The sequence below is a fragment of the Heterocephalus glaber genome, unplaced genomic scaffold (genome assembly GCF_053883595.1).
Source record: "Heterocephalus glaber isolate CG9 unplaced genomic scaffold, H.glaber_assembly_v1.0 deba00001744, whole genome shotgun sequence".
In the NCBI taxonomy this organism is placed as follows: domain Eukaryota; kingdom Metazoa; phylum Chordata; class Mammalia; order Rodentia; family Bathyergidae; genus Heterocephalus; species Heterocephalus glaber.
This window is the reverse complement of record NW_028258450.1, coordinates 2,819,853-2,846,522: the sequence shown is the minus strand read 5'-3', so window position 1 is coordinate 2,846,522 and position 26,670 is coordinate 2,819,853. Positions and strand designations below refer to the sequence as shown.

The window sequence follows — 26,670 nt, the reverse complement described above, 5'->3', positions numbered from 1 at the left end:
AGTTTTCGAGGGTGGCTTCTGGCCACCGCTTCCTGAGGGGATGAGTTTGAGCTGAGGCCTGTGGGCTGGGACCTTGTGGGCAGTGAGGTGTATTTCAAACTGCAGGCCTGGGTTGGTTTTGGGGGGAGGACACCCTTGGGTGAGGGTGCAGGGGGACAAAGGGGGAACCTGGCCTTGTCTCCCTTGCTGATAACAAGGGTTCCACTTGCTTTATTTTGATTAAAACAATAAATAGTCTTTAAATAGAACTGGAAGGGAGGTGAGGTGTGAATGAAGACCAGTTGATCTGGAGGGAGAGGACGGGTGGTGGGAGCCTCTGCTCAGGAACTTCCCCTCCTGCATTTCTTCTAGGGTTTCCTCCACCCACCCTGGGGCTCCTGCTGACCGAAGGGTGGAGAGGGGCTGTGAGAAGGCCAGTGCCCCTGCATGCATAAGGCAAAGCGCAAATAAATAACAACTCATTCTCAGTCCCTGGGAACTGGCCTGGCCCTACAACAGCAGGGGCTGAGGCGGGAGTGGGGACAACCTGGCCATCGCTGGCTCCTGGTTTCAAACAAGGCTGTAGGAACTGCGGGTGTGTGTGTGTGGAGTTCCACCCTCTCAGTCACGGTGAGGGGGTGGCGCCGAGGCTAAGTCCGAGGAAACTCGCGCCTTCTCAGCCAGCAGCTGGTAGAAGGGCTTGGGAGTCTCCCAGTCCTCATTCTCACTGTTGGAGCTGTCCTGCTTCACGATGCGGTTGTGCTGGCGGCTGAACCTGCGAGCCTTGGTGCTGGGGGGAGACGGGGCCAGACAGGACAGATCCGCATTCACCTCCCCCATCTGTGTCCCACCCCAACCCTTTGGCCTCAGAGCCCACCAGCTCGAGGCCCAAGGGGGAGGCCAGGGTTTTAGCCTTAAGTCCTGATCTCGTAAGACTCTTGGACTCAGCCAATGGGCCTCTGCTAGAGCCCACACTCCTGGACGAGGCTGGCGAGTGGGAAACCCACATATTTCAGGTGCCAGTTCAGACACAGGCAGGCACCAGCTCCTTGGACTTGGTGGAGAGGACCAAGGGGCTCGGGATCAGAGAGGCCAAGCTCTGAGGGGCTAACTCCACTTGGCGGAGAAGGCAAAAGGAACAGGGCAAATGGGTCCAAGTCCCAATGAAGCTGTTGCTCCTTAGCTTCAAGGTGGCACCTCTGCACCTATGTCATTCCCAAGTCAGTCTTAAATATCTGAATATCTGGCTGGGCAGAGGCTTCTCACCAGTATGGTCTCCGCTCCTTCTGGGTCATCACCCGCCACAGCCGGGCCAGCTCCCTGGTGGCAGCTGTGGACGCAGTCCCAGGGCAGGCTCTGGGCCAGGAAGGAAGAAGAACAGAGGTCAGGGGAGGCCTGTAGGGGACACTGGCTTGGGTGGGGGCCAAGGATAGGACCACTCAAGGGTTCCTGTCCCTGTGCCTGCTGGCTGGCAAGGCCTCCAGGACTGAGGGCTTCAAGTTGGGAAATGTGCTTTAAATGGCTGTTCTCAAGGGAGTACCCCGGGCTGAAGGGGAGCATGGGGCCCTGTAGCTGCTGCTCCCCCAACCAGCACCTGATCCTCCTGGGAAGGAGCCAGCTGTCCTGTGCTGTGGCCTCCCCAGCCCCTGGCTTTGGTCCCGAAGTGACTAGATCAGGGTTGGGCCTGACCTATCAGAGTTGACTTCAAGAACATTTATTTGAAACTTTAGAGACAAGAGCTGTCTGTCCTTCTCTGGGAGGCTGCTAGAGTAGCAGACAGAACCTCAGCCAGGTGCTCCTGGGCACGACTCTGCCACCAACATGCTGGAGAATGAAGCTGGCTTAGAGAGAGGTGCAGAGATCCCAGGCAGACAGTTCCAGCCCAGAACCAGGTGCATCTGAAGGAAGTACACCCAGCGTTTGCTTTGAGTTTATCGGAGCCTATTAGCTTCCTTTCCCCTCCGGTCTGAGATTTGAGTTGGGTTGCCCTGCACACAGTGGAAGCCCCTGCCGGTACAAAGGTCTGGGAGAAAGGTGGCTGCGGAAGGGTCAGTGGGCTCCAAGAAGGGGCAAATGGTCCCACAGCACTGGGGGGCCAGATGGCCTGGGGGTTCAGACAATAAAGGTAGGGTAGGGCCCTTACAAGGGACACTGAGGACCCCCACCCACCGAATATACGGCTTCCGGTTCATCCTGCAGAACATGATGAAGCCGTTGACACACTTCTTTTTCACTTTGGTGGGGCAGGGGGCTTTCTTGCTCTCCTTGGGCTTCACGAGGCCCTTGCTGGCCGGGCCCTTCCTGGCCCTCCTCCCAGGGGCAGGCAGGGTGGAGGCCCGCTGGCTGGGGGTCCATGTGTAGTCGTCATCCTCATCATTGGAGGACTGTGAGTCCTCGGGGTCAGCCTGAGTGTCCTGAGGGAGGCAGAGAGGTGAGCGAGGGCAGGAGAGGCCCACCCAGCCTCATTAGGTGGCCATCCCTCACCTCTTCCTGTTCCCACAGGGAATCTGTGTCAGTGTCCTCAGAGCTGGGGCTGGACAGCGCCTTGCTGTTGTCACTCAGGGAGAGGTAGCAGTGGTCCAAGAACACTGAGGACTGGCACAGGCTGTAGAAGTCAGGGGGTACTTCGGGGGCCCTAGAGGGGGAATCCTGGGGCACAATAAAAGAAAGATGGGGGGGCATCTTCCCATGCACTGGTTTTTCCAGGGCATAACTTGAATGTTAGAAACCCTCATCCATCTTTGCAGCCCTTGGGACATTGGATGTCCGAAGTTCCCATAGGGAATAGAGGGGCTGGATGGGCCCAGTCATGGCCTCCTGCTTGCTCTGGGGCAGGACCTCCTCACTCCCTTAGTTCTTTATCGCTCAGCATCTGTGGTGCTCTGGACAAGTCTTAACTTCCCTGAGCATCCATTTCCTCTATGACAGAGTGGTCACAATACAGGCCTTGCAGGGTTGAGAAACACATCTTGTGGCACTGGCGCTAAGAGCTCTGCTGATGGCGTCTGTTTTTGTTTCTGCTGCCAATTCAGCTACTCAGTGAGGCAACACTGGAGGAAGGGGCTGGAGCTGGGGCTGCCTCTCAGACACTGGCCTCCTGGAGTATGCAGGGCTGCAAGGTTGGCCAGGGCCTGGCAGGAGGCAGTCCTGGTTTTGGCCTCTATTCTGACTGAGGATTCTTGGGGTCTCTCTGCAAATTTTAGTATCTGTGTCTATAAAATGAGGCCATGAGCACCCTGGTTTATGAGCAGCTACACCATCACGCAGGCCTTTGTGGGTGCATCGAGTAATCAAGGAGGGCAGGACACAGAGGGCAGTGAGGCTGGGGGGATGAGGAGGAACACAGGCAGGAGTGGACAGAGAGTGGGCTGGCTGGGGCCCTAAGGTTGAGGGCAGGGTACGGGAGTCACACATGAGGAGGGTGTGGGTGGACAGAGCCTACCTTCTCCTGAGGAGCTGCAAGCACACAAGCAGAAGGTGGAGACTCAGAATCTAAGAGCACCTCTTCAAAGAGACCTGTCAGGGACCAGAGGGCTGCTAGAAAGGAAATGCTTCAGCCAGTGCTTCACCCTGCTCTCCCTGGCAGCTGGAGTCTCCCTCTCCAGCTTTCTGCTTTGAGGTCTCCCACTCCATGTCCGAGTCCCCTCTCAGGCCAGCTCCCCTGGAGCCCCTCCATTTTTGGACAGTGTGGGGCTCTCTGCATCAGGCTCCTGGAGCCTTGCTCTTGCCACACAGCCTGTGATACCCCTGTGCTGGCCCGTCGCTTCTGGAGTCAGGTCCTGAGCAGACTCACGGCTAGGTTACCAGCATGGCCCACACAGGCCTGAGCACCTAGTGGGGTCTCCATGATTTGTAAATGAACTAAGTGTCTGGTCCTGCCCCAGAGGCTCACCTTGAGTCAGAAACATGGTGTCATCCTCCAAGATCTGTTCTGGCAGCAGTTTGCTTGGGGAGCTGAAGAGAGAAGGGCTGAGTCCTAGAATCTTATCCGGGTGGCCTGTCACACTCCAGGTAGGGACCTGGGGAGGTGGCAAGGCCAGCAGGCTCTCTGTAAAGGAAACACAGGGCTCAGGAGTGTGGTTGGAGATTGTCTTCTCCTCTGGCACAGCAACTGGCAGAGATAGGAAAGGTGACTGTCACTTTCTCATTTGGAGTTCCAGAACTTCATTTCCTGGTAGAGGAAATTAAGAGGTATGATGCTTGGTGCTATGTCACGGATGGCAAAAAAAAAAAAAAAAAAAGAATTATTATCATAATGTGCCAGATCCCACAGACTGACCTAGCTAACTGCAGCTTGGTAGTAAGAAAGGTTCTGAGGTAGTATCTGGGCTCAAGGAAAGAAAAATGATGATTGTTTAGCATGTCTGCCATGGTAACTGGTGGTGTAGTGATAGCAGGTATGGTGCATTTGCCATCCCTGTGCTTAGCACATCCCAATTTCCTCCCTGCCATAGGAATCCTCCGAAAGAAGTGAAAAGAAGACCAGAGCCCACAAAGAAGAGAGACAGAGTTTCAGTCACCTTGGGAGCTGCCCTCTGGGGTGCAGACAGGAAGCCAAGGATCAGCATCATTGTCCACCTCCTCACTGGAATCATAGAAGACCACCTGCTGACTGTAAGAAGTAGAATCAAGAGGCAGACAAAGAGTCTTGGGCAGGGGGTGGCTGTGTAATCCCTTTGGTGTCCCGTGTGGCCAAATATGTCCTGGCTTCAAGGAGCTTACTAGGCTGAGGCTCCTGACCTCAAGGAGCTTCACGTCTTGTGGGGGAAGATGAGCAGATAAGTAGATGCCAGCGATGGGTTGGGGGGTGCCTGTGACGGAGGGGCTCTGGGAGGACTGGAGAAGAGGGGTCGCAGTGAGCTCAGCCTGCAGGATGGGCAGTTTCTCAGGTGGACCAGGGGAGAGGGCTATGTAGGAAGGACCAGAGTGAAAAGCTCAGACAGGATTAAGGCACAGCTCATGTTTCATGCTGTTAAGTGTAAGATTCATGGGTTAAGGGCAGGAGAGAGGCTGACATGATGAGTTGGAGCCACAGAATGTCTCCTTGCCATTAAGATCTGGACTCTACCCAGTGGGCACAAAGAAGGGCTTTGGGTCACAAGTGACACGGTCAAGGACTGTGTGTCAGAAAGGCCACTCAGTCAAGTGAGAAAAGGCTGGAGGGGTGAGGCGGGAGTCAGGGAGGCCAGTGTGGAGAGTGCAATCATGGTTCAGGAGATGGGAAGTCAGGCTTTCCTGTGTGTGCACTGGCAGAGGACGGAAACCAGCCTCATTCCTTAGGACCCCGCAGCCACGCCAGACCACACACCTCAGCCTTGCTTACTAGAGCTCTTGAGGTTCCCCTACCTGGGGTAGAACAGTGTCTCACTGAGGAAGTAGGTCATCTCACCCCTGCTCTCATCCTCAAAGGCGGGGTCAGGCTCGTCATCCTGGGCACCATCTGTACAACAGCTGCCTGGGGGCAAATCAGGACGACCACTCCTGTGCGTTGGGCCAGAATCCAGGACTCGAAGGCACGGGGAACAGAGAGGTGCCAGGTTCTGCCACCCAGCTTTCCCCCACCTTAGCCAACACCTTAGGCTGCAAGGTCTCTGTGAGACTGGGGGCACCTGAATCACCCTCACATTTCTTAAATCTCACATCCTTATCAAGAGCTGTAATGATGATAAAATCCTTAAGTGGAACAATGACAATGACAGCAAACAAATATCCAGTGCTGACTTTGACCAGCCTTGTTTTAAACACTTTGCATCCTACTCAATAACCCTTTGCTAAAGGGCATTGTTATTAACCCTGTAGGTAAACCGAGGCATAGAGAGATCAGTGTAACATCAAAGGTCACAGAGCTGGCAGAAAGATCTGTGAAGTGCCTCCTGAGCTCCAGGCTGGGGCAGATATCTTCCCTAGGGCCCACAGCCTCCAGGGCAACCCCAGGATGTCAGAATCACTCCGCACATCAGCATCTCCTAACCCGGGTGACTCCTTCATTGGACTGTATGAACTTGGTCACTTCATGTGTCACAAGCAAACTACACATGGTCTGGCCCAGGGGAGGTGCTCGAGGAACAGGGGCTAATGAACAAATAGAGGAGCCACAGCTGCCCAAGGCGTCGAAGGCACTGTGAAGCCAGACCTTGAATTCACACCCCCCTCCCTCTCTCCTCCCCAGCTCTCTACTAGACACATCACTGCCCTTTTCCCAGCAGATGCAGTGACAAGGGAGTCATGAAAGAAGTGCTGGCTGCTTCAAGTGAAGACTTATTCCCCTGCTCTAAACCTGAAGCTAACACATGAGGGTGACCTTGATCTTGTCCCTCCCTTTTACCCACAACAGAGCGTAACAAGAAAGCCGGGAGCAGGATCATATACTCCATGAAGTGACAAGTGGTGTATGCCCTTTCACTGTTGTATTCCCAGCCACTAGGACTGTGTCTGGGTTACAACAGGTCATGGCGGGTGCCTGGAAAACAGCACCAAGGAAACAACTAAATTCACTGTGAAGAAAGAGACCAACTTGTGATGTCATCAAAGTCAATGTCCTTGGTCATATCTAGCAGCATCAGCTGGGCTCCTGCTTCTCCATCTGCATTTCCTTCTTGAGATGACAGCACGGCCTTGGGGGAATCGCAGGCATCAGGGCACCTTGGAGAGGTGGTGGTCCTTCCCATGTTTTCTTCTTTCTGGTCTGAGGATATCACCAGCTTTTTAGGCGTGTCCAGAGCCAGAGAGCTTCGAGACTTTTGGGGCCAGGTCTCGAGTTCTGACAGAGCAGAGACAGGTGTCAGACATGCCTCAGGAGGGGCCGCCTGTGCTCTGTGCAGACACTGTTTCAAAGCTTTCTCTGGCCTGGTCACCCCCCACCCTTTTGGGCATGCCCAGATCCCCAAGTAGAGGTCATTTAGTCCAACCTCTGTCCACACACCTGAGCTCTAAAAAATCAAACAAAACATGCAATTGGTCTGATGCCTGTTGTAAGTGATGCTTCAGCAGAGCTCGTGCATCCTTTTCTATACCCCGAGACCAGCCCATGGCAGGTGCTGCATTTCCCAGTGAGGAAGCAAAGGCTCAGAGGAGAATGGCCCATTCCAGGCCCCAGGGCTCCTACTAGGAGGAGCTAGGAATAGACCCCAGGGTGACAGCCTCCCTGGGCAGGCAGCCCTGCTCCTTTGTCAGGGCTGCTTTCTGCTCAGTTTCCACTTAAGGCCCGTACCTGCTTGGGTCAGCTGCTTCTTCTGAGGTTTCTGGCAGGCCCCCCAAAGCTGAGAGTTCTGACAGCATGGAGAGCTGGAGGGGGTGGAGTGTCTCTGCCTGGCTGGGCCTGTGGCTGGATTCCAGCCCAATCCTGGTGGGATGGAGGAGACAGGTCAGAGCCCTCAACCTCATCCATCCTCATCCATCACATCTCCTGCCTGCCAGACAACGCTCCCAGCCTTCAGCTGGGGTGGGTTCCCAGAGTGGACCCTGACCTTCCCAGATGCTTGTCCCTCTTCTCCACTCCAAACCTGTTTCTCCTCCTAACCTCCTCAGCCCAGCGAGGGTGCTGCCCCAGTCCTGGGGTCCTGCCGAGTCTCTCCCTCAAATTTACCCACTTCTGTCCACATTCTCAGCTATAGTGCTGGCTTGGGCCTCATTGTCTTTGTCCTAGAAGTATTTTCTCATCTTGATTCCAGTGTCTTCCTTAATAACCAGTCCTCTACACTAGTATCAGGGTCCTTGTTCTAAAACAAATAACCAAAATCTGATGATGACTTTTCTTTGCTTAAAATCCTTCAGTAAGGGATGAGGATGTAGCTCAACGGTAGAGAGCTTGCCTCCACCTGTGTGAAGCCCTGGGTTCCATCCCTAGCACCATTAGAAAGTATATACAGTATATACAACCTTCAGTAATTCTCATCTTCTTCATCTCCCTCCACAGTTGTGCACCAAAAGCCCTTCAGCACCTCATCCCTGGCACCATGGCCCTGCCAAACCCCTCCAGCCTCAACTCCTGCCGTCCTGCCTGTGTATTTTATGTCCCAGTGACAATGACAGCATTGATGTCTTACATTTCTTTACATGGATTACTGCACTTCATCCCCGTGACAAACAGAGAAGAAGCACTGGTGTAAGTTGCATTTTGTAGATGATGGAACCAAAGCACAGAGAGGCCAAGGTCACCAAGACACATTTGAATCAGAATCTGGCTCAGGAGTCATCTCAGTGCTACTGGGTCCTTCCACTCAATACTCATGGCTGGCCTGCCCCCAGATGAGCACACTCGTCTCCTCCTTCCCACCTGCTCTTGTTCCTGTCGTTCCTTTGATCTGCTAGGGCCCTCCCTTCTCCTAGTGTCCTTGAACCCCCCAAGCTCCCGCAGCATCCAGAATGCCTTTTTGATGTTTCCCCTTCTCCAGGCTGTGAATCCTGGGGGTGGAGAGAAAAGCTAGACTCATGTAAATCACTTAGATTTGGCTCATAACAGGCACCAGGTAATGTTGGCTGAACTGCTTACCCCCAAGTCCACCTTCCTCACTTCTGAGGTAGATTTTGAGCAAGGCCTTGACCACATCGATGGTTCTCTGGAGGTACTGTATGTAGTGCAGGACGTGCAGCAGAATCTCCTTCTGCTTCCAAAAGAAAGACTGGTGAGCACAGGAGCCAGGGCTCAGGACATGGTTCTTACCCACCCCTGGTGTCAGGAGAGCTGTTCCTGTTCTGTTACTGTTTTGAAGTACAGGGAATTGAATCCAGAGAGCATTGAGCTATATCCACAGCCCTTTTTATATTTTATTTTGAGACAGGATTTCACTAGGTTGCCCAGACTGCCCTTAAACTTTCAATCCTCCTGTCTCAGCCTCTCAAATAGCTGGGATTGTAGGTGTGCACCACTGTACCCAGTCCTATTCTGCTCAGTCCTCACCATGGCCCAGGGAGATACAGGGTACAGCTGAGGAAACTGAGTCTCGGTGCACTCAAGGGATGTGGAGATTAATTCCAGGTTAGTCTGCCTCCTGGTCTGGTTTTCAGGATACACTGCTCAGCTTCTGGCCACTGGCCCTTTGCTCATGCTGTATTTCCTGTCTGCAAAGCCCTCCTGCTCTCCCTATAAACTCCCTCGTACTGCTCCTTCTTCCTCTTAGTTTCAGCACACCAGTCTCTTCCAGCACTCTTCCTCTCCTTATTTACTTTCGTTTACTTATTTATTTTACTGCACTGGGTCAGCTGCCTCCTTAGTGCTCTTGTCACCTCTCCGCCTATCTGCAGGGGCTTGCCACGATGCTTTATAATAATCTCTTGATGTGTTGTTCTCTCCATTGACTCTACAGTAGTTGATGGTGAGCCTGTGGCTAATTGGTTTCTGTATCCCAAACACATGGAATGGAGAGGCTGCTCAGCCGGGGACTGGTGAAGGAATGATGTCCCCACAGCACCCAGCAGGATTCTGCTGCCCAGTGGATAGCATCTCCAACACCAACCCCTGAACACCTCCTGAGTTGACATTGGAGATACAAAGTTACAAAAGAGGCTGGGTGTGGTGGTGTGCATCTGTAATGCCAGCACTGGCACTTGGGAGGCTAAGGCAGCAGGCTCCTGGCAAGTTCAAGGCCATCCTGGGCTACATAGTGAGTTCAAGACCAGCCTGCACTACAGAGAGAGACCCTATCTCAAAGAATAAAAAAAAAAGTAAACAGAAGGGGAGGAGGGGTTAAAGGAAGGGGAGAGGAATGGGGAAAAAGAAGCAAGATATATCATGTACAGGTACAAATTCCCAATGGTGCATTATGTATATTTAAAATGTACCGATAAAATAACACACACACACACACACACACACACACCCCCAAAGATACCAAAGAATACTGCTCATCAAAGGCTAGATACATTGAAATAAACTAGATATACTTCATTTGCTTTCAGGGACCTTACAATGTAGGGAAGGTAACAGACTCTAATCACCTCACAAGTCACTCAAAATTATCAGTTGTGATAAGCATTATGAATAAAAGTGTACAACAAGGGATTCCAGAATTAGGATGACTGGAAAGGCCTCTCTGAAGAGGCAGCATTTAAAATGAGGCCTACAAGCGAAAGGAATTAGTCAAGTGAAAAGGTGAGGGGGAAACACCAGTAAATATTTTGTGAATCAAACTGGTAATAGGGCCAGGGATTTAGCTCAGTGTTTCTGCCGCCTGCCTTGCAAGCACAAGGTCCCAAGTTTGATCTCCAGTACCAAAACAACAACAATAACAACAACAACAACAAATTGGTAATAATCTTACAACCCCAAACCAAGAAATAGGGTTTTATGAGGGAACTTAGGTGAAACTATTCTGTAAAATATAATGCAGACAGATGGTCACTGATATGACTGAGCATGATCTACAGAAGGAAGCTATAATCTATATGATCTAAGAAATACACGTGACACAGTCAAAAGAACACAGGTACTGAAGGACGTGGATCCTATCTGCTACTATGACTGTGTAACAAGAACAGGTCATATCAGGTTCTCAAGGGACTAAATAAGAAAAAATATAATTAGAATGCCATCTTACAGAAGAAAGAATGGCTATTAGGCATGGTGGTGCATGCCTGTAATCCCAGCACTCCGGAGGGTGAGACAGGAGATTTATCCCGAGGCAACCTGGACTACATAATGAGCTCAAGGCCAGCCTGAACTACATAGCAAGACCCTGTCTCAAAAAAAAAAAAACAAAAAAAAGAAAAGAAAAGAAAAAAGAGAAATAAAATAATAACAAATGCTAGTTAAAGTAAGGCTGTGGGGAAAAAGGATTTCTTTTGCACTGTTGGTGGGAATATAAACTAGAACAACCACTATGAAGATCAGTATGGAGACTCCTCAAAAAACTAAAACTAGAAATTTCATTTGACTCAGGTATTCCCCTTCTAGGAATCTTCCTCAAAGAGTTAAAGTCATTGTAAAATAAATCAGATACACAAGCTTAAATATTGCAAGGTTTCTGTTATATGTGAAACCCAAAATATCAATAAAGAACAAAATAAAGAACAGATAATAGAAAGCAGGGAGATCTTTTTCAAATGGGAAGGGGAACAAGGGGTGGAGGAAGGGGGGAGAGAAGGAAGGGAAAGGGGGTTAAAAATAGAAAATCAAGAAAAAATGGAAATAGAGCTTTCTCAAATGGGAAGGGGAACAAGAGTAGAAGGGAGTAGGGAGGAGCGGGAGGGGAAGGGGACAAAAAAGAATTAATATGTTATGTACTTGTACGAATTCCCCACAATAAGTGTAATCATTATGTACTATAAACATGTAATAATAAAAAATTAAATTAAAAAAATATAACTAAAGTATGAATTTTTCAAGGGCAGATTCTGTCTTTTTTAGTTTAGTATTTCTTTTATTTTGGTACTCAGGATCGAACTCAGGACCTTGCGCTTGTGAGGCAGGCATGGAGCCACTGAGCTACATCCCGGCCCCAGCTTAGCATTTTTAACATCAGGGTTGGCGCATGGTTGGCATGCTCTAAGATGAGGTCTTTGTAACTGTGAAGTATATTTAACCGTTATTTATTGTGACTAGACTAAAGGTTTTATGCAGAAGGCAACTGGGCTTTATCTCTGACTTCAGGACCAAGGCTCAGTTCTTGACACTTTGGAAAGACAAGTTGGCAGCTATACCTAAGGCTCAAATCTCAAGACCTTCTCAAGGTAAAATAGACAGAGCTTGTAGCCATCCGAACACAGGAAATTAATTTAGTCATTCAACAAACATCCATTGAACACTGAGTAACAGAGTTGTTGAAGGGCTCAGGCCTTTGGAATGAGACACCAATCTCTCTCTCTCTCTCTCTCTCTCTCTCTCTCTCTCTCTCTCTCTCTCTCTCTCTCTCTCTCACATACACACACACACACACACACACACACACACACACACACACACTTCCATTGCCTAGCTGTGTGTTTCTGGGCAACATGACCCCTGCACTTCAATTTCCTTAAACCAAAAAGCAAGCCTACTCACACATCTCTCACAAACCTCATGGGAAGCTTAAATGAAAAACTGTGTCTAAGATGCTTAGTATTCAAAGTCTGACACCTGGAGCTTTCAATAAGTTGGGAGCAATGTTTATTGTTATCTGCTTTAGGCTGAGCCCTGCGGCTGCCGGGAATGGAGATATGGAAGAATTCTCCACCTAAAGGGAATCTGAAGCCATGTGCTGTGGTGCACGCCTGTAATCCCAGCTACTTGGAAGGTGGAGGCAGGAGCACTGCAAATGTGAGGCCAGCCTGGGAAACTCTGTAAAATGCTGTCTTATAAAAAAAGGGGGTGGTAAGGGGCCAGGGATTTAGCTCAGTGGTTCTGCTGCCTGCCTCACAAGTGCAAGGACCCAAGTTCGATCGATCGCCGGTACCGCCCCCCCCCACCAGGGGGTGGTGCTGGTGGTTGTCCTAAGGAACAAGGAAAATGTTTGAAGTAATATGCTGAGGGCCTTTGTGGTCAGAGGGAAAAACTATAGGAGCATGTGAGGAATGAGGCATTTAATTAGACCAGGTAGAGCAGAATGATGCTACGAATCCCACACCTCAGGAACAGGACAAGTCACAAATAAAAGCTCCTATTAGTTCATGAGCACATGGCACAGCCCTGGGACAGGTGTGATTTCCTCTAGGCAAAGACTGAGTTTGACCCATGAGTGGCTCTGGATACTGACTGGGATGAAGCTGTATAGGACTGAACTTAAGGGAGGGTGAAGAGTGGGAAGAGGGATCCTTCACTAGCAGAGGATAAATGGTAAGGAAAGTAGGGGATTCTGTGGGTGGTGGCACATGTCCCAGCACTCTGGGAAGCTCAGGCAGGGGGACTGCATGTTTGAGCCCAGCCTAGGCAACTTAGTGACTTACCAACATCCTGTCTCAAAAAAAAAAAAAAAAAATTAAAAAGGGCTGGAGATGTAGCTCAGTGCAGAGGCCCTGGATTCAATTTTCAGTACAAAAACAGAAAAGAAAGGAAGAAAGGTGAGACCTGGGGAGATTCTAAGGGATGTGGTATGTGGCATCAGGTCTGTTACAAAATGTTGCCTGACCTCTGACTTGACTGTCATTTCCCAAAGGCAGGGGACCGTGTCCTTCCCATCTTTAGCTGCCCAAGCACCTATCACAGCATGTATATATACTATATATGCAAATATTTGAGGACAGAAGAAAAAAATCCTCAAATAGTCCACATCCCAATTCCAAAGATGTCCACATCCTACTTCCCAGCACCAATAAATATGTTGCCTTATATGGTGAAGGGGACTTTGTAGATGTGAGTTAAGGATCTTGAGATGAGGTAATTCCTCTGGAGTATCTGAGTGGGCCCAATGTGACCACAAGGGTATTTTTTGTTCATTTTTTTTTTTTTTTTTTTTGGTACCGGGGATTGAACTTGGGTCCTTGCGCTTGCTCAGCAGGCTCAGAAACCACTGCGCTAAATCCCTGGCTGTTCATTTGTTTTTTTGAGACAGGGTCTGGCTGTGTAGTCCAGGCTGGCCTTGAACTCACTATCTAGACGAAGTAGGCCCTGAACTCCCAGTGATCCTCCTGCCTCAGCCTCTAGAGTGCTGGGGATTACAGGTGTGCATTACCATGCCAGGCACAAGGGTCTTTATAAATGGGAGGCAGGAGAGCCAAAGGCAGCAAGGGCAGTGTGACAATAAAAGCAGGAGGAGACAAGAGATTTGAAGACGCTGAGCTGCTTGCTTTGAATGGCTCATCAGGTGCCAAGGAATGCAGTCAGCCTCCAAAAGTTGGCAAAGGGAAGGGCAACAGATCCTTTCCTGGAAAGAACCAGCTCTGCTGACACCTTGACTCTAGCTAGACCAGTGAGCCTGATTTGGGACATCTGACCTCCAGAACTGTGAGAATAAATCTGTGTCATTTAAATCACTAAGTTTGTGGTGATTTGTTACAGCAGCCCTGGGAAACTCGCCCAAGCACCTGTGATAGAGATATTTAGGAGGAAAATTCTGCATGACATGGTGGTTGATGGAATGTGGTGAGCAGGGGAAAGGTCAGGTTAGAGTCAGGCAAGTCTCTCCAGGCACCCACTCCTCTGAGGGTCTCTAAATCAGGTCAAACATCCCATCTGGCACCAGTTATCCTGGTGTTCAGATTCACTACTTCCTGATAGATTCGAGATTCTAAATTTCCAGAGAAAAGGCTGAGGCAGGAGTATTGCTGCGAGTTCAAGGCCAGCCTGGGCTAGATAGTGAGTTCAAGGTCAGCCTGGACTACATAGTGAGATTCTGTCTCAAAAAAAAAAAATCCCAGAGAAGGATTGGGGCTCAAATTTTTGCCTCCTTTGTGACAATCAGAACAGATTCTGGCATCCAACAATCTTCCACAAAGGGCCAGTGAAAGAATGAGTAAATGAACTGAATGAGAGGAAATATAGCAAGAAATCATCTCACTGAGCCTTCAGGATCTGAGTCTCATATTAAGCTGTTCCCACTGGGAGCACGGTGTTAGCTTGGGCCTGTATGCACTTATTGAGTACCCTGCGGGACAGCCAGAGAAACCTCACCTATTCCAACTTCAGAGATGAACCCCACAGGTCCCAAAGGGAGGGACTTCAGGAGGGAACTGACATTTATTCAGGTCATGCTATGTGCTGGGCCTGTCGAGCTATTAGGTCATTTTGGCCTCACAGTATCTCTGGGGAGCTGGAGCCAGAATTATTTTTCCTTTTTTTTTTTTTTTTGGTACCAGGGATTGAACTCGGGACCTTGCGCTTGTGAGGCAGGCAGTGGAACCACTGAGCTAAATCCCTGATCCTATTTTTCCTTATTTTATACTCAAGAAATCTGAGGCTTAGAGAGGTTGAGTAGCCTGAGGAAGCTGCCTGGAGATTTGCAGCTATGAAGCCGGAGGGCTCAAACCTGGGGCTGTTTGATTTTTAGTCTTCCTTCCCAGTTCCTCCTGCCTCTTTTTTAGTCATGGGCTCTCAGTTTCCCAGAAATTCCCATTTACAGCAGGGCCATTCCTTTTCCAAGGCTGTCACTGAAAGGTTCAGTTTAGCTTTCCCAGGATGGGCTCCCTGCTCACTGCTCTTTGAAGCCCCGCCTCCCCAGTCTGCTTCCTCTCTTCCACTCCCTGTACCTTGGTGAGCTTCTTGGAACCAGTCTTCAGGGTCACAGGTATCAGCAATGCCAGCTCCTGCAGTTGGCTGGTGTGGCTTTTCTTCCGATTCCTGTTTTGGGACAAGAGGCAGGTTTAATTAGGATATCCAGAACTGAATTTGGGATCTGACCCCCCAAATCTCTGTGTTAGAGTTCCCCATCTCAAGGTTGTCTCCCACCCCTCTCCATGACACATAAGACAGAGTCCTAGGCTTTGTCTGGACTCCTCATCTTCCCTTAACTCCTTGGTCAGCCAGTCTTGCCCATTCCTCTTCCCATGCTTTCTCTCCATCCCCACAGCCTTTCCTTAGTGCATACTGACATCCACACAGCCTTCCAGCTGGCCTCCTCCATCCATACTCTCTATAAGAGGCAGTGTAAGCTTCCTGAAACACAAATCTGACCAAGTCACTCCCTTGCTTCAAACCCCTCAAGGTCATTCCAGCGTCAAGTATCAAATTCATTTGTTTTTTAAAATTGGGTCTGACTATGTACTCCAGGCTGGTCTCAAACTCATAGCAACCCTCCTGTCTCAGCCTCCTAAGTGCTAGGATTACAGGGTTGCACCACCACACCCAGCAAATATCAAGTTTAAATTGTTAACATGGCTTCTAACACCCCTTCTCTTCCTGGCCTGGTCCAGCTAACAACTCTGGTCTCATCCTTACTTTGGGTCACTGCATCAACTGACCCTCATTCCACCGGAAGGGGGAGGGACCACCACTGAATTCCCAGGCCTTGTGTTCACATCTCTGATCCCTGCACCAGGCTGTCACCTAGGTGGGGGCACCTCTGTATCCCTAGCACCTAGAACAGGGAGGGTCTGGCACATTTCCAGAACTCTCTGTGTACTTGCTAAATGGCTGAATGAATAGGGCACGGAAGAAGTTACTCCTGGGCAGCTGTAGAACTTCTAGGACCTAATCCCTGAATTCATAATTCATAATATTCCCACATACATACACCTCCACCCCTCTCTCCTGACAGATGGCAACACAAACACGCTGCAGTCCTTCCCCGGAAGAGCACACCACTGCCACTGCTTTTGACTCCTTCAGGGCTGTTCCTTCGTCACTAATGCCTGTCCCATCTTCCTTCAGGGCCCACTTCAGTTACTTTCTCTTCATCTCTCATTGTCCACAACACCTTTTGTCACCTCCAGTATGGCCAAATCAAAACTACTCTCTTGATGATGGATGTATGTTTAGCTGCAATTCACACCCATGCACTGATAGTGCCTGGCTGCCAGGCCCTGCACAGGACACTATGGAGAAGGAAAGGGATGACTCAGGCACTGCCCTCGAGGGTTGTGGGGGTAGTGGGGAAAACACACTTATCAACCTAACCAAATTTCAAATTCCCCAAAGAATCTGTTGTTTTTTATCTAGATGCCCCTCAAGGGCAGCTTGAGCTACATGGTGAGACCCTGTCTCAAAACAAAAACAAAACAAATAGCCAGCCATGGTGGCGCCTGCCCATAATCCCAGCACTTGGGAGGCTGAGGCAGGAGGACTGCTGCAAGTTTGAGTCCAGCCTGGGCTACATACTGAGTTCAAGGCCAGCCTGGACTGCCTGGGGGAGACCATGTCTCAAAAAAAAAAAAAGATAAGAAAGGAAAAATAAACCAGACATGGTGGTGCATGCCTGTAATCCCAGCACTGGCAGGAGGGTCTAGGCCAGCCTGGGCTACATAAGGAGTTCAAGGCCAGCCTGAACTACATAGCAAGACCCTGCCTCAAACTGACCCTTTCAAAAAAAAAATACCTGTATCTGTATCTATATATGTATCTATCTATCTATATATATCTAGATGTCCCTCAGGAGCCTTAGGTACTCATAAGTGGAGCTTCATTTTATTTTAATAGGTGGCACTTTTGGAAGATGACTGAATCTTGGAGGCTTAGAGCTGACTTGCTGTTAGGTGGGGGTCTGGCTGGAAGAGGCGGGTCACTGGTCTCAGGACCTGGAAGGGTTTATCTCCTTCTCCAGCTCTCAGCTTTGCTCTACTTCCTGGCCCCCATGACATAAGCAGCTTTCCTTCCTGCAGGCCCTTCCCCCATGGGTTTCTGCCTTGGAGCCAGCTGACTATGGACTGAAATCTTCAAAAGCTATGAGCCAAAATAAACCTGTCCTCCTTTAAATTGTGGTTGTTGAGTATTGTGTCTTAGTGACTAAGGCAAAATCTTTTTCACCCATTCATTCAGCAATTACTGAGTACCTACGTATTATAGGTATTATAGGTGACAGGGATAAACATATAAAGAACAAATACAAGCACTTGGGAGGCCGAGGCAGGAAGATTGCTGCAATTTTGAGGCCAGCTTGGGCTATATAGTGAGTTCAAGGCCAGCCTGAACTACACAGTGAGACCCTGTCTCAAAAAAACAACATGTGCTCGCTTCGGCAGCACATATACTAAAAAACAACAACAAAAAGAGCAAATACAGCTCCCTTTAGGGGCTGACAGTATAGTTGGGGATAGTCATTGACAAACTGCCACACTAAGAAATATAAAATTGTAACTAGAACCAGAACAAGTTACATAATTTTGAGGATATTACAAATAAAATGTGGGATCTTTTATTCATTTTTTGGGGGGCTATCAGGAGCTCCTTATTTATTTGTGTTTTGAGACAGGGTCTTTCTATGTAGAGATCTTTTATTCAGAAATTAAGAATTTCAGCAGGGTGTGGTGGTGCATGTTTGTAATCTCAGTACTCTGGGAGGCTGAGGGAAGAGGATTATAAGTTTAAATCCCTTCTGAGTAATATAATGAGATCCACTCTCAAAATAAAAAATAAGAAGGACCCTTGGGTTCAATTCCAAATACTGCCAAAATAAATGAATGAATAAATACAGTAAATAAGGGCTGGGGACGTAGCTCAGTATGAAAGCCCTGGGTTCAATTCTGAGAGAGAGAGAGAGAGAGAGAGAGAGAGAGAGAGAGAGAGAGAGAGAGAGAGAGGCTAGTGACAGAGACAGAGACAGGCACGGTGGTGGACGCCTATAATCCCAGCACTTGGGAGGATGAAGCAGGAGAATCGCTATGAGTTCGAGGCCAGCTACATAGTGGGCTACATAGTGGGCTACATAGTGAGTTCAATGCCAGCCTGCACCTCAGAGAGAGACCCTGTTTCAAAGCCACCCCCCTCCAAATAAAAAAGATAGACTGGGTTTGATCTTGAGTACTGAAAAAAGAGTCAAGCAAGACAAGTGAGAACAAAACATTAGCTCAATCATTGGGCCCTTTAGGCACAAGGTCCAGTGTGACTGCACCTGTCACATACCCACAAAGTTGGCCCTGATGAGGACAAAGGAGTGTTGCTTTGTGTTATGGAAGGTTATAACATGGAGCTTTGACCAAATTAATGAGGGGCTCAAATAGGGTGCTTTGATCTAATCAGTGAGGTCTTTCCGGAGGAAGTAAACTTGGCCAGACCTGTTCTGAAGGTGAACAGGGAAAGAAAACATTCTAGATAGAGGGAACATGTGCAAAGACCCCACAGCATGAAGAAGCATGGAGAATTCAAAAGCAAATGGAAGTGCCTGGAACACACAAAGCCAGGTGTCCTGTGGGGGAGACAAAGTTGGAGAAGGAGGCAGAGCCGGCACGAAGCTGGGAGTTGTAGGCCCACGGTACAAAGTTTTGGCTTTATCCTAAGACCAAAGGGAAGCTCTTCAGGCTCTATGTAGAGGATTTCATCCTTAGTTCATGGCCTCAAAATCTTTATGAAAACAAGAATACACATTAGTCAACTGAATGAAAGAAAAATAATCACCAGTTGGTCTCCAAATTACCTCCTCACAGAAACCATAACTTGGAGGGGAAGGGAAATTGGAGATTCTTTTGTTTTGTTTTTGTACCAGGGATTGAACTCAGGACCTTGTGCTTGCAAGGCAGGCAACAGAACCACTAAGCTAAATCCCCGGCCCAGTGATTCTACTCTTAAAAGAAAAACTAGTCTTGCCTTGAGTATATGAAGTTCTGGGTTCAATGCACAGCATAAAAGGAAGGGAAGAAGGAAAGAAGGGAGAGAGGATTGGGTGGGTGGACCTCTTAAGTCCTTTCTAGCCCTTTTTTTTTTTTCACACCACTTTCCTTCTGTTCTTGAGGGGCTGTCGGAGGCCCAGTGAGAAACAACAGAGAAGTAAGGAAGAAAAAGCATCCAGTCTATGTAAATTAAAGATGCCATTTGATCATGCCTAAGAGGGCTTCATATCAACTGTGCTTCCTGAATGTTTATTCTGGGTGTTTTGTTGCTTTGTTTGCAGTACTGTGGATTAAACCCAGGGCATTGTATATGCTGGGCAGATGTACTACCAGAGCTACATCCCCAGCCCTTTTATTTATTTATTTATTTATTTATTTTTAAATGGTGAATTTATTTTATTTTGGGGGAGTTTTTTTTTTTTTTGGTACTGGGGATCAAACTCAGGTCCTTGTGCTTGCAAGGCAGGCATGGTGCTGCTGGGCTAAATCCCCACCCCTTTCTTTTGGTTTTTTAAGGCAGGGTCTCCCTTTGTAGTTCGGGCTGGCCTCAAACTCACAGTGATCTTCCTGCTTCAGCCTCCCAAATGCTGGGATCACGGCTCCAGCTTTTTATTTTTTAATTTTTTTGGAGGAGGTACTGGGATTTGAACTCAGGGCCTCAGGCTTGGTAGGCACGTACTGTGCCACTGAGCTACATCCCTGGCCCTATTTTGAAATTTCAAAACAGAGTCTGGCTAAGTGCCCAGGCTAGTCTCTAACTTGTTCTTTTTTTTTTTTTTTTTGGTACCGGGGATAGAACTCGGTCTTGCTTGTGAGGCAGGCAGCAGAACCACTGAGCTAAATCCCCGGCCTTAGTCTCTAACTTGTGATCCTCCTGCCTCAATCTTGAAGCTTGGATTATAGTCATGTGCCACACCACCCCTGGCTTTTACTTGTTTTTTAGTACCGGGGATCGAACTCAGGACCTTGCACTTGCTAGGCAGGCGTGGCACCACTGAGCTAAATCCCCGGCCCCTGGCTTTTACTCTTATTTTGCAAAGTCCCTGAAGAGCCTTCTGGGAAAACATAGACATAGAAGAAAAATCAGAAGGGAGCAAAAAGTGACTGGGCATCTCTAAATCCTGGCACTCCCTGGGCAGCAGTTCTGAATAGGTGCAACCTGGGCTCTGCTCTCAGGGCCTCCAGGACCTGGGTACTCCCTCCCAAAGTTACCTCTCAGCAGATGCTTCTGGATTTAGCCAATTTCTTTCCTCAGTCTACAATATTCACCCACTAATCCTAGCTCTGCCCTCTGGGTCTGCAGGGAACAGGTCAACTTAGCTTCAGGGGTCTTCATCTGTTTTTCTTTTTTGAGACAGGGGTCTCACTGTGTAGTTCAGGCTGGCCTTGGACTCATTATGTAGCCCAGGTTGGCCTCAAACTCATTCTGGTCCTCCTGCCTCAGCCTCCTAAGTGTGTGCCAACACGCCTGGCCTCATCTGTTTTTCTAAACTGCCAAGTATATTTCCTCCTTGGGGCGTTCACTGTTCCTTCTTCCCACATTATTCTTTTGCCCTGATTATGTGTGTATGTGTGTGGAGGTGTTTTAGGGATTGAACCCAGAGTCTTCTCACTGAGCTACATCCCCAGCCCTTTTTTTATTTTTATTTTGAGACAGTATCACTAAGTTGCTAAATTGGCCAGGCTGGGTTTAAACTTGCAGTTCTCCTGCCTCAGCCTCCCAGAGTGCTAGGATTACAAGCATATGCCACCATGCCTGGCATTTTGCCTTGATTGTAGCAAGGCTGGTTTCTTTTTTATCATTCAAGCATTTAGTTTAAATGGTACCTCCTCAGAGAGACCTTCTGTAACCACCCAATCTAAATAAGCACATTCTTGGGCCGGGGATTTAGCTCAGTGGTTTCAATGCCTGCTACGCAAGTGCAAGGACCCGAGTTCAATCCCTGGTACCAAAATAAATAAATAAATAAATAAGCACATTCTTTATTACATCCTTCTATTATTTATCAGCATTTGATATCTTATTTTTTAATCTCATATTATAAATTCCAAGAGAACAGGGATTTTTGCCTTTTCTGCTGTATCTCAGGCTGATTTATCCATTAGTTGCAGGAAGCTCAGTGCCTTAGGTCTGTGACACTTTTAGGATTTTGTGAAAATGTTTTTCTTTTAAAGAGAAAAGTTGATATAAAAATTAGCATTGTATTTGTCTTAATATCAATGCTTTTGTAATTGGGGGGTGATTTGTTTTTTGAGACAGGGTCTTGCTATGTAGTTCAGACAAGCCTTGAATTCACCATGTAACCCAAGCTAGCCTTGTACTTGCAGTGATCTTCCTGCCTCAGTTTCCAGAATGCTGGGATTGCAGGGATGCACCACTGTCCCTGACTATTGTAATTTTTTTCTTTTTTTTGGTACGGGGGATTGAACTCGGGTCCTTGCATTTGCAAGGCAGGCAGCAGAACCACTGAGCTAAATCCCTGGCCCTGTAATTTTTTTCTTTTCTTCTTTTTCTTTTTCTTTTTTCTTTTTTTTTTTTTGGTACCGGGGATGGAACTCAGGACCTTGTGCTTGTGAGCCAGGCGCTGGAAACACTAAGCTAAATCCCCGGCCCTGTAATTTTTTTCTTAATGAAGGGAACCAAGGAGAAAAGGTTACTTAGATCCCACAAGTCATAATGCATCCCTGGTTGTATTCTTAGCTTTTAAAGTCATGCCTGGCACTTAGCAGCTGCTCAATAAAAGATTGTTAAAGTAATGATGCTGCTTCTGTCTTATGATAGCCTCTCAGCCTTTTGAAGTAGTAAATGGTTCCAATTCCTGATTTTCCTCTTATCCAAGGTAATTAGCCTAAACACATCATAGTTTCTTTATTTTAGAGGCACTAGAAGAAGACTTACAAAAGCCAGTTCAAACTTCTCATTATTAGATACAGAAAAACTAATCCCACCAGGTGCACTGGTGCATTTCTATAAACCCAGCTACTTAGGAGGCTGAGGCAGAATGACTGCAAGTTGCAGGCCAGCTTGGGCGACTTAATGAGACTCTATCTCAATATAAATTTAAAAGCTGGGGATGTTGCGCTTGTCTAGCATGCATGTAGAAGGCCCTAGGATCAATCTCCCCCAAAAGAACTGAATCCCACCACCTAATTTGCTTTAACATGTGCAAGAATTTAAAAGGGAGAATTAGCTTGATATGCCTGTATTCCCAGAACTCTGGAAGGCTGAGACAAGACTGAAATTTCAACCCAGTCTGGGCAACTTAGAGAACTTTCGGTCCTCCTGCCTCAGCCTCCCAGAGTGCTGGGTTCACGGATATGTGCCATCATGTCTGGCCAAGATCCAGCTTTTAAACTAGATAACCTAGGATTCAAATTCTAGCTTTTCGACTTGCAGTATGACTTTGGGCAAGTCCTTCCATCTCTCTGATTCCATTTTTTTTCCTCACTCATAAAATGGAGGTGGCTAGGAGAAAAATGATCTGAAAGCTGTTGAGACAGTACCTGGCACATTGGGACTGCTATGAAATGTTAGCTCAAGAGAAGGTGAACAGTCATTTGTTTAAGTGACTTAGAGGTAAGAAATGTTGGAGAATGAGTTGTAGTACTGTATAGGATGACTATGGTTGACAACGGCTGTTTTTTCTTAAGCAACATCCAATGCCCCCTTTTCTGTAATAGTACTTTGACTCTCCTTTGGGCAACCACTCTACCTCCACTCTACCGCCAGTTTAAGAAAGGTTGACCCCACTCCACCCCTTTCCACAAGGGGGCAGAGAACTAAGGTCCCTTCTGTTCCTCCTCCCCCCACCCCCAACAGGAGTCAGTGATTGGCTCAGGGTCTGGCCAAGTTTGGCCAATGAGAGTCAATCAATGCTGGGGTTGTCAAGCTGGCTGGATATGGACTGGAGCTATTAAACAACAGCAGAGCCACTAGAGTCAAATTCCTGGCACTATTGCTTAACCGTCCTCCCCCCACAACCAACCAAGCCTGACACCCCTAAATTTTTTGCTTAAATGATCCAACAAAACATCATTAGTATTAAGCTAGTTTTCTCTTAATTGCAACTAAGAATCTTTATTAAAACTATAAGAACCCCACTTCTAGAAAGGGGGAAAAAGACCAAATTGTTGGTGATGTCTGGTATTCCTGTAGGAATTGGCAGCAAAGGTAGACAGTCTTCATTTTCTTCATGGTACTCCTTCTGAGCACCTAAGTAGAAAGCCTGAACAAAGGAGATGCTTAATTTTGGAGTTAATAAATCAGTGAAGATGGTTGAATGGAAGGTTATTAGGGGAGAACATAGGAATAAGATAAACTCTATTTTTCCTTTATCTAATTTTGGATGGAGGGAGAAATGATCCAACCTTCAATCTGTGTAAATCCCCTCTGTAAGATTCCATGATGAAGTCCTGAGTTTGATCTCCAGTACATACAAACACACAAAAATCCTAACATTTGGTAAGTGCTTGATGGATACATGAATGCATGCATGATTTAAAGAAAGGAAGGACATTTTAAAAACTCAGAATGGGGGCTTGTTATAGCTCAGTAGTAGAGGGCTTTCCTACTAACATGCACAAGGCCCTGGGTTCAATCTCCAGCACCGAAAAGAACAAAACAAAAAAATCTGAGAATGTTAAAGCCTATAAGGACCTTAGAAGTGATCTTTGCCAATTATCTCAAAGCTCTCTCAGCTAGGAAATGGCAGGAATATTCTCTTCCACTTCCTTGTGATGTTGTTGTAAGGATTAGCAAATACTATACAATCAAAGGGCTTAGCAGAGTCTGGCAAACAGTAAATACTCAGAAACATTATGTTATTATTATTCAACCAGAGTGCTTGGAACTATAAGAGCTATGAAGGAAGTTATTACCTGTCACCGGGACCCAGGGAACTGGTTCTAGGCTGTTCAAGAGAACACAGGTGTCCACTGGAACCCAACATCTGCAAAAAGGAAAAAGAATTATTAGCAATCTTTGGGGCTCCAGAGGAACAGGCCACATGATGGCTACCCTTCATGTCCCCCATAGTGTTTCTTTGATTACCTCGATATCCTAAAATTGAATCCCCATTCATTACCACTACAGCCTCAGAGACCTAACTTAAAACTGTAAAACTATGAGGCCGGGGATTTAGCTCAGTGGTTTCACCGCCTGCTGCACAAGCACAAGGACCCAAGTTCAATCCCCGGTACCAAAAAAGCCCCCAAAAGACAAAAGAAACTATAAAACTATGTAAACTGAATCCCAAATTGTAAATTTGGTCTCTTAAATCATGATCCAGACCTAAAATTTAAACCAGCAAATTCCCAAACTTTGACTTTAGAACTGAGACCTCAATTGTGAGATGCCAGTCCTTGAAGTACAGACTATGTGGCCAGAAAATTGTGGCTTGAGGTCTCTAGACTGTGATAGTAACACTAAAATTATGACTTCCAAGTCCCAAAGTGAGAACCCAGAACCCAAAAATGAGTCCCTCCAAATCCAAAACTCCAATACTGATACCCTAGACCCTCCAAATGTCGGTTTCTAATCCTCAATAGGACTCCAATGCTAATATCAAGACCAAAGCCCACAAACCTTAACCCTGAAAACCTAAAGTAAAAAATCCAGATCCCTCAAAACAAACCTGTCCCTGAAATTTACCTCAGATCCTAAAATAAAGACCTCTAGACCCCCAAACCATCACTTCAGACCACCAAATTGTGACCTCATCCCTAAAAGTGAGATCTCATATGTGAATCCCACTGAGAACACAGACCCTAAAATTGACACCCCATATCAATGTGGGGATTCCTGACCATAAAACTTAATCTTCAACTCCAATCTCATATTCCATAGTCTACATTGGGATTTGAGTCTGAGATCTACACAGAGGCTTCAATCCTCCAAAATCAGACGCCCCCCCCCCCATACTCCAGAACTCAAAACTAAAACTTCCAGGTCCCCAAATCAGGGTGTAGGGATTCCAACAGGAAAGCGCCCAGTCACACACCCAGGATCTTCAGATTCGCATTACCTCAGACAGAAATCCCAGTCTCACCAAGCGCAGATCCTCAAGGATAGCCCAGCCCGGCCCCTACCCTACACCCCGGGCATGTCTGTACCCCCCATTTCCTTTTCCCCCTGCCACAAAGTGCCACTCTGGGAACCCTGGCCTTCCCTCGAGCCATCTAGAACAGGGGGAGTCCCCGCCCCATCCCCCTTGGCCTATAGCACCCGCCTCAAGATGTGCAAAATGGCGTGAGGTCCTCTTGCTTTCGTGCCAGCCCCAGAAATGGGAGCCAGATGCGACAGCGTCCCTCGCTGGTCCTGGAAGGGCACTCACGAGCCTGAAACGCCTGGTTCCCAAGCTCGGAGTGGGATAGCTATGAATTCCGCAGAGGCGAGACTCCGAGTGGCTCGAGGCCTGAGGAGTGGAACCGCAATGCTCTCCTGAGGTCACGCTTTAGAATGGCAGGGCGCCAGAGGCTCTGCGCACGCGCACCTGCGGCATAGCCCTGTCCTGCACTGAGTTGAGCTTCGCGCCTCCTGAGGAGAGACTTGGTGCTGGGCGCCAAAGTGTCAACCAATCAGTTCTCGTTCAGCTACCCGCCTTTTTACAGGCTGCCCCCACCCCTTGCCAAACCTCCAGACTCTTCTCAAGGGTCAGGGCCCTTGGACCCTAAGGAGGAGGCGAGGTTTCCCCCAACTGCCAACTGGGGGTGGGATGGGGGAATCTAGCCATCCGTCTTTGACTCTCCTGTGCTCCATGTCCACCTTTTCCCTTCAGTGCATATCTAATTAGGGCCTACTGTGTGCCAAGCCCCATGCTGCATGCTGGGAACTTTACCAAGCTTCCTTGAGCCTTAGTCATAGTAGTTCTTTTCACGAGGTGCAAGGTCCTTGAGCCATGAGCAAGCTGTACATTAGAAAGCTCATTCTCATGGCCCATGCAGAAGATAGGCTGGAAAAATATATCTCTTATTTTTTTCCTCGGTACTGGGGAACAAATCCAGGGACACATTACCACTGATTTACACCTGTAGATCCTTTTACTTTTTATTTTGAGACAAGGTCTCACTAAATTGCCCAGGCTGGCCTCAAACTTGTAATTCTCCTGTCTCAGCTGGGATTACTGGTGTGCCCATCGTGCCCAGGAGAAAAATATACAAGGTTTGACCCAAAGTTACAGTGAATGTTTAAATTAAAAATTTAAGAGCCAGGGGTTTAGCTCAGTGGTTCCACCGCCTGCCTCGAAAGTGCAAGGTCCCAAGTTTGATCCCCAGTACCAAAAAAATAAAAAAATAAAAAATAAAAAAACTTATAAAAGTAAAAGAAACATTGCCAAGAAGGATGTGATAAACGTATTTGAAGCAAGGGAAAATATTTTGAGAGGGATTGATGACAATGTATCTTTCACTGTAATGCATTTTTACAAAATTTAAACATTTTACCATATTTTTTGATTACACCCCATATGTTAAGGGGAGGTGATCTGTGTATTTCTGTTCACTTTCCTGTGTTGCTGTGGAGAAAAGACTTAAACTCTTCCTTTATAAATTTGAGACCATAATTCTTATTAGGGTCTGCAGAAT

The 26,670-nt window shown here is 47.7% G+C and overlaps 1 protein-coding gene across 2 annotated transcripts; it reads right to left on the bottom strand.

Annotated features, from left to right (window-relative positions):
• Positions 1 to 71: 71 nt before the first annotated feature.
• Positions 72 to 24,038, bottom strand: Meiosin (meiosis initiator). 2 transcript variants are annotated; one of them, XM_021246183.2, is made up of 13 exons: positions 23,968 to 24,038; positions 15,079 to 15,169; positions 8,471 to 8,582; positions 7,190 to 7,321; positions 6,494 to 6,739; positions 5,326 to 5,434; positions 4,500 to 4,591; positions 3,872 to 4,027; positions 3,422 to 3,495; positions 2,464 to 2,628; positions 2,149 to 2,393; positions 1,246 to 1,335; positions 72 to 769 (listed from the first exon to the last, which is right to left on the bottom strand). In XM_021246183.2, the coding sequence occupies exons 1-13, from the start codon at positions 24,036 to 24,038 to the stop codon at positions 601 to 603; spliced, it is 1,752 nt and encodes a 583-aa protein (XP_021101842.1). In that variant the 3' UTR covers positions 72 to 600. The 2 variants fall into 2 exon arrangements, with proteins under 2 accessions (XP_021101842.1, XP_087056901.1); XM_087200775.1 differs by having other exon boundaries at positions 6,494 to 6,664.
• Between the last annotated feature and the right edge of the window lie 2,632 nt (positions 24,039 to 26,670).

What these genes read in the sequence shown, in the direction of transcription:
- Meiosin (XM_021246183.2), bottom strand. Translation starts at nt 24,038, where the DNA reads ATGTTGGGTTCCAGTGGACACCTGTGTTCTCTTGAACAGCCTAGAACC. An exon ending in TGAGGAAGGTGGACTTGGGG is followed by an intron (nt 7,322 to 8,470) that starts GTAAGCAGTTCA and finishes CCATCCCACCAG; the next exon opens with GATTGGGCTGGAATCCAGCC. An exon ending in TTGCAGCTCCTCAGGAGAAG is followed by an intron (nt 2,629 to 3,421) that starts GTAGGCTCTGTC and finishes ATTGTGCCCCAG; the next exon opens with GATTCCCCCTCTAGGGCCCC.